Genomic DNA, 4,418 nt, shown 5'->3' on the forward strand with positions numbered 1-4,418 from the left:
TATCGATGTGTATTATACAATTTTAGTTTATAGATTAAATTAATTCCAAGTATTGATTGTATCCACTTTTATCCATTTTTAAAAGATAAATGTTTATTAATCTCTCTAAAATCATTTTGCGCATTTGGTAAACAGAACAGTTAAGTGGTTAAGTTAAATTTTCTTTAACTTAGTTAATCGATTAAGATTCCTTAATATCACAATAAAATGAGTATAAAAGGGTAATAAAAGTTAGGCGCGATAGGTTTTACGCAAACCAGTATTAAAATACGATGGTTCTCTATTGAACAATTTAAATTTTCTTTAATTGACTTACTTCGTCCTTCTTTTAAGATACGTTTACTAATATAGTGATCAATAATTAAATAAAAAATAATGAAACAAAAAATATAATATACACTCGAAAACAAAATTAAAGCATCACTCATTCTGCACCTCAAAAATAGGCAAATTTCAAAAGAGTGTAACTTCGTTAAAAATGATCGTAAGAAATTTTCAAAAAAGCATTCTAAAGCTTGAAATCTCTACTTTCAAAAATGATAATTGATATTTCGATTTGAAATTCTTTACGAAGTTATATTGACATAAATGGAAGTGCATCAAACCACAAAAATTTTTACTAACTTTCAGAAGTTCCATGGGGTGAATTCAAAATTGCGTAAAAATTTGGTTTACGTTTACAGCATTCGTGAACCTTTATCTTTAATTTCTTTCTTGTCGAGTTCTGTACGATTTTTTTTCACCAAGTTAATCAACATTATAGCAAAAGGAACTACTTTTGCTTCAGTGTTGAATAACTCGGTGAAAAAAAATCATAAAGCTCAATAAAAAAATTAATTGAAGGTAAAGATTTATGCTTTCGAATGCTGTAAACTAAATTTTTGTAAACATTTGTGCACAATTTTTAGTTCACGTCGTGAAACATCTCAAATTTCATAAAAAATTTTAAAGTTAGACGCATCTTCACTTATGTTTTACGTAACTTCACGAAATATCAGCAATACTGTTTTTTGAAATATTGATATAAAAAGTAAAGATTTCAAGCTTGAAAATGGTGTTTTAAACATCTCGATACGATAATTCTTGAAGAAGTATTTTATCTTGAAATTTACCTGCAGTTTTTTTTAAACAAAATTAGAATCATTTAATATCTGGGAAAAAGGTCATTTTTACTTCAACATTGAATAACTCGATAAAAAAAAATCAAACAGCACTCAACAAAAAATAAAATTAAAGGTAAAAATTTACGCTTTCGAATGTTGTAAATCGAATTTTTATATTATTTTTAATTCACGCCATGGAACTTCTCAAAGTTAGTAAAAATGTTTGTGATTTGACGCACTTTTATTTGTGTCTGCACAACTTCGTAAAGAATTAATCAAATCAAAAAAACAATTACCATTTTCGAAAGTAAAGATTTCAAGCTTTAGAATGCTTTCTTACAAATTTTTTTACGATCATTTTTGACGAAATTACTCTTTTTAAATTTGCCTATTTTTGGAGAGCAGGATAAGTGATGCTTTAATTTTACTGTTGATCTACATATGTGATGTAAATTTATATGTAGATACGTAGTATATAAATTTACACGAAAATGATGATAGAACCATTCAATATCCAGCTTGACCGTAAATGGCTTATTCTCATCGGTATTTAATTTTACTATTGAGTGTAAATATATACATATTTACACGCTATATCTGTCGTTTAATTAAACTTAAATGTTTTCTTTTATTAGTAAGATCTTCCTTAATGTCAGTTTGACAAGTTAAAGTAAAAGTTACAAATATCAGTACGTCAAATAATCATACGATATTGATCCTTAGGAATTATACACTATTATATATTTGATTTCTGGAATATAAGGAAAATTTTAATAAAATATGTAAGCCATATGTGCTTTATTAAATATATGATATTTGTTTAACGATTTATATATGACACTTACATTTAAACATTTAATTATACATATCAATTCTTTCCTTATCCATGTCACTAACAATAAGTGTGAAAATTATAGATTACTATATTTTGTTAAAAATATCTTTCATCCTTTTTCTCATTTATCCAATCGATATATGCTGAGACTCGTGTATACACGCCAGGATATTCTACACTAGTGCAAAGCCCATACCCAAACGAAACGAGTCCTACGAGTTTTTTATTGACAGTAAGAGGGCCACCGGAATCACCCTAAAAAATACAATTCTATGATACTTAAATATATATTTGATAAAAATTTGGTTGATAAAACCGACAAATTTTTTTAAATTAAACATATTTCTTCGATAGATCAGAGCTATCTCAAGTGGTTTACGTGTTTTGTTATTTTAATTAAATTGATGTTTGATGATGATACTAAACTATCAATTGCTGAGTTATACAATCTTTTTGTAAATTAAATTAAATTATTATATTTTATAAAACGTAATGAGGAACATTAAATATGTTAACAAACAAAAAAACAATTATAACAGTACATTAACAATTAACAAATCGGTGATGCAGCATATTCCAGTAGTTAAATAAAATGTATTATGCGTGTACGTATTATTGGGTATTATACTTAATTAATTAATTATTCAATAAAAATTCAATAAAAATTTATGATAAGTGAAATACTGCACTCACTATACGTCTCTAATGACTTTCGATAGTTATACGATATAATTGAACTTATCTCCTTATCGAGGATGTTTCACAATACGTGATAAGAAGTGCGAGCGATACTATAATATTAAGACATCATGTTTAGTAGTTATTAGGAAAATGGCGAATTGAAACTTCATGCTGCCGAGGAAAATATTGCGGATTAAGTAATTAATACCTCTAACCAATAATTAATGACTGCGATGTAGGTATTACGACGCCTTAGATAAATAGCTTACCGCGCATGCACCCTGTTGTACGGTTGGATGATTTGCGCAGATTTGCGTATTATAGTCTATGGTTACATTAAATTCATTTTCAAACGTTTCTCTACAAAAAGTCTCATTAGTTATGATATTGTCGACGACGTACAACCGCGTGGTTACGTTTCCATCAGGCTGCAAATATATAAAGTGTAAATGTATACATGCAACTTATGAGATCGTCTTCAGATTTTATTCTCGAATACCTGCGTCTAAGAATTAAAATGATAGAATTTCTAAGATACATACAGATATAACACCGTATCCCGATACTACTGCTACCGAGCCTACCTCCACAGTTTCATTTTGTTCTGGTAAATTTACAGGAGAGACCAGATAAGAAAATTTCAATGGCGGTTGAAGCTGAAAATAAATCTTTGTATACTTTTTTGCGCAGGCTTAATTTACAAATTGCTTAATTCACAATTTAATTGGAATTATGCTATGTAATGAATGTTATCGTTACCTTAAGTAAAGCGATATCGTTAACTAAGAAATACAAATCGTAATTTTCGTGTATGTAAGTGGACTCAATCCGATGTTCTGAATACGGTTTTTGTAAATCCGTTGTTCCCACATAGATCGAAAAATTTGAAGCAGTGAAACTGTAAAGAATGTTACGAGGAACATACTTTTTGTGCATTTATTCAATATATTTAGCGTAACGGTCCCTACGATTTTTCAGCGTGCCGTGGCGATCAAACGAATTACTACTAGAAAAGGAGAGATCTATTCCGCTACTATTTCTCTCTCTTTCTATCAAGTCTTTATCTTCTCTTATACGATGCTCTGTCTATCTTACTTGACTTACCAAGACACTACCGTGTCTCCAAATAAGTCAATAGTTGTATACATATAAATACATCCATTAATACATCCATAAATACGTCCAGGCAATGGCTAGCGCTATTTTCGGAATTATCCTGTATAAATCTTTTTTTATGGTGACACCTGATATTCTGTTTACATATTAATTCCAAAAAATAAAGTTCAAGATTGTCGAGACAAAATAATAACGAAGTGTGGAACTTATTTGAATAAAAACAGTATAACAGCTGGTATAATAATTTGTTGAACAGAACTTTGTGTTACAGAAGGAAATAAGTAATTTGAACATTCGTTTACATAAGTTACAGTTTCTCTCGGTAATTATTTAGAATAGGGGAGGCAGCATCGATGACCTTGACCTTGACACATGTTATCAAGGTCATGATTCTGAGTAACTTTGCCTTAAAAACTAGCCGTCGCTCGCCCTTCGTTAAAAAGTTATTAACAATTATAGTTTTAAAATAGTAAATGTCTCAATCAGGGGTGTGTGTGTGTTCCATTCGTTATATAACGATTATGAGTCTATTACTTGATATTTTACACACACACGCACGCACGCACGCACGCACGCACGCACGCACGCACGCACGCACGCACGCACGCACGCACGCACGCACGCACGCACGCACGCACGCACGCACGCACGCACGCACGCACGCACGCACGCACGCACGCACG

General features: G+C 30.4%; 1 protein-coding gene across 1 annotated transcript in view; it reads right to left on the bottom strand.

Moving 5' to 3' along the window:
- Window positions 1–2,015: 2,015 nt before the first annotated feature.
- The window catches only part of LOC108773509 (chymotrypsin-1), a 3,990-nt gene continuing 1,587 nt past the window's right edge, over window positions 2,016–4,418 (bottom strand). Inside the window, exons 4-7 of the mRNA XM_018539343.1 lie at window positions 3,379–3,517; window positions 3,162–3,275; window positions 2,889–3,047; window positions 2,016–2,193 (exon numbers count right to left, since the gene is read on the bottom strand). Coding sequence (XP_018394845.1) covers window positions 2,035–2,193; window positions 2,889–3,047; window positions 3,162–3,275; window positions 3,379–3,517 — 571 coding nt within the window. The 3' untranslated portion in view covers window positions 2,016–2,034. The remainder of the gene's footprint in view (window positions 2,194–2,888; window positions 3,048–3,161; window positions 3,276–3,378; window positions 3,518–4,418) is intronic.

The sequence above is a fragment of the Cyphomyrmex costatus genome, unplaced genomic scaffold (genome assembly GCF_001594065.2).
Source record: "Cyphomyrmex costatus isolate MS0001 unplaced genomic scaffold, Ccosl1.0 scaffold211, whole genome shotgun sequence".
NCBI lineage: Eukaryota > Metazoa > Arthropoda > Insecta > Hymenoptera > Formicidae > Cyphomyrmex > Cyphomyrmex costatus.